General features: G+C 27.8%; 1 protein-coding gene across 3 annotated transcripts in view; it reads right to left on the reverse strand.

The window, feature by feature from the left end:
• The window catches only part of LOC145054068 (palmitoyl-acyl carrier protein thioesterase, chloroplastic-like), a 7,665-nt gene extending 5,448 nt beyond the window's left edge, over positions 1 to 2,217 (reverse strand). The window contains exons 1-2 of one of the 3 annotated variants that reach the window (XM_079002199.1): positions 1,828 to 2,217; positions 1,579 to 1,709 (exon numbers count right to left, since the gene is read on the reverse strand). In XM_079002199.1, the coding sequence (XP_078858325.1) occupies positions 1,579 to 1,709; positions 1,828 to 2,181 (485 nt within the window). In that variant the 5' untranslated portion in view covers positions 2,182 to 2,217. The remainder of the gene's footprint in view (positions 1 to 1,578; positions 1,710 to 1,827) is intronic. The other 2 variants (XM_079002200.1, XM_079002201.1) reach the window with 2 other exon arrangements.
• Positions 2,218 to 2,490: the final 273 nt, after the last annotated feature.

The following is a 2,490-nucleotide window of genomic DNA, read 5'->3' on the forward strand; positions in this document are numbered from 1 at the left end:
CGAGGGGTGAGGTAGGTGTTATTTCCTTTTCTTTTAATAATAAGAAAGTAAAAAGGAAATTAATAAATAAATATAAGGGCATATCCATCTTTTCAAGTTCGGTGTGGACAAAAACCACACAAAAATGTTAATCATAGGGACCAAAATCGCACAAGGTATTCAAAATTGGACCAATGGTGCACCAAAATTTCGTTTTGTACCAAAAGTACATAAATTTGCCAACCATAGGGACCGTTTTTGCAATTTGGTCTTTTTGTTATCTATAAATAGAAATCAACATAAGTATTAAAAAATCTCCTAGGTCTAGTCATATTCATAGTTCACTATGTGAATTTAGACCATAAGTATTTTAATTTTTAACATTTATAATTTGAATCTCACTTATTATTTCAACTATTTGATCTTTCACAAATTAATTGGTGAAATTTATCTGTGAATCGAAATATATATTTCCTTATAAATTTATAATATGTTAACATTTTGATTAGTCATAAATTAGTTTTGTAAAATTCACAAGTCAATATATTTACATTATGAATCTAGATTGTATATAATTCAACTTTTAGAATTTAAAATGTGGATCTAACTTACTATTTATTCACATTTTGAATTTTAACCAAAAATAATTTAGTTTTTAGTAGATTTACAATGTGAATGTGAGCCAAGATTTCGAAAAAAAAAAATTTGTACAAGAATATGAATGTCTACAAGAGTGCAAAAAATTATGAATTTTGATATATACAGTTTATTTTTTTATAAAAAAAATAAACTTAAATATAAAAAACAACAATTACTTAATGTTATATGATTCACAAATTAATTTATTCATATTATGAATCTCAAATGTATATAATTTACTTCGGGTGATTCGTAATGTGAATCTGGCTTATAGTTATTTACATTGTGAATTTAAATCTAAAATAATTCAGTTTTAAGTAGATTTAAATGTGATCTTGAACTAAATTTTGAATTTTTTTAAAAATGATATTAATCCATATTTAAAAAGTACAAATAAATTATAAATTTTCATATATTTATTAATTGTTTTTTGATAAAAAAAAAACCCTTATTTCATAAAACAGAGAAAACATTATTTCTTATTATTTTTAGTTTTTTAAGAGTACTTTTTTATATATCAATTTGGATATCTATTTAAAGAGAATGAAAAATCATGAATAATAGTATATTTAGTATTTTTTTTTTCGATAACAAACATTCCCTAAAACAATAAAACTAAAAAAATTAAGTTGGTTCGGTCTAATCTCTTGCTTGTCAAAGCATGTCCATCCAATGTACCAATCTTCAACACTTCATTTGTCTTAGCTTTAAATTTTAATGTTTTTGGATTATTTTTTAGATTCTCTAATGGTTATATATATATATATATATATATATATATATATATATATATATATATATATATATATATATATATATATATATATATATATATATATATATATATATATATATATATATATAGAGAGAGAGAGAGAGAGAGAGAGAGAGAGAGAGATGTTTATATGACACAAGTATAGTGAACCAATGACCATATATAAATGAAAATGAGGTTTGTACCAAGTTGGATAACGGTCCACTAACATGTGTGTCTTTGCCACCACCCAAGTTAGGTTGTTCTTGGACATCTCTTCTGACCCAAAACCGTCATGCACGAGTCCAATTGTCTTCATATGATTAACGTTTGTTTCCTGTGAATCCAACTTGAGATCGTGAATAATAGCATGCATGTACATACCAAAAGAAAATACACACAAATAATAAAAAACTTCATATGATTCAATTATATTACAAATTGAGCATATGTACCAGAAAATGATTCATCAGTGTTTCTACAGAAGCAGTTTGATCTGGCCCTACTTCATAATATTTAATACAAATTGTTTCTTGGAATATAAAGCCATCTTGAATCATTCTTCTTAAACCAAGACCTGAAACCATGTTTGGACCCTCTTTCTCCTGGTCGAGAATGTTTGAATCCAAAGCACCAAGCTTTGTAGAATTTACCTTTGTAGGAGCTTTATATTGCAGACCCCAATTAGAAGCATGTTTTGTGTTAATCATCTTGTGCGCAAGTAAGTTCCGCTTGTGTGATCCGAGCTTGCCTGATGTCATGCAATGGAATGGAGAAGAGTTCATAAAGGCAGTGGCAAGCACATTCATAGCTAGCTAATGGATTCTTATGGCAGAATTGCGATGTGCAATATTGTTTTAGTTCTTTTGCTATTTATAGGAATCATTGGAAGTGATTTTTTCATTCAATTCTCTAGCTACTTAGCAAACCCCATACAGCACAATCACGTACGAACATTTATTAATTGTCCCTGCTGTGCCTCCCTCCGGCTTGCCTTATGCGAGAAATGAATCATGAGTATCAACTTACGTCACTTAACTTTCAATATACAACCCCATAACTATCATCACTATAACTGAGATGCCGCACACCTATTGAAATCGCAGTCTCTTAAATAT

The sequence above is a fragment of the Lactuca serriola genome, chromosome 5, assembly GCF_051521515.1.
Source record: "Lactuca serriola cultivar US96UC23 chromosome 5, Lser_US96UC23_V15, whole genome shotgun sequence".
In the NCBI taxonomy this organism is placed as follows: domain Eukaryota; kingdom Viridiplantae; phylum Streptophyta; class Magnoliopsida; order Asterales; family Asteraceae; genus Lactuca; species Lactuca serriola.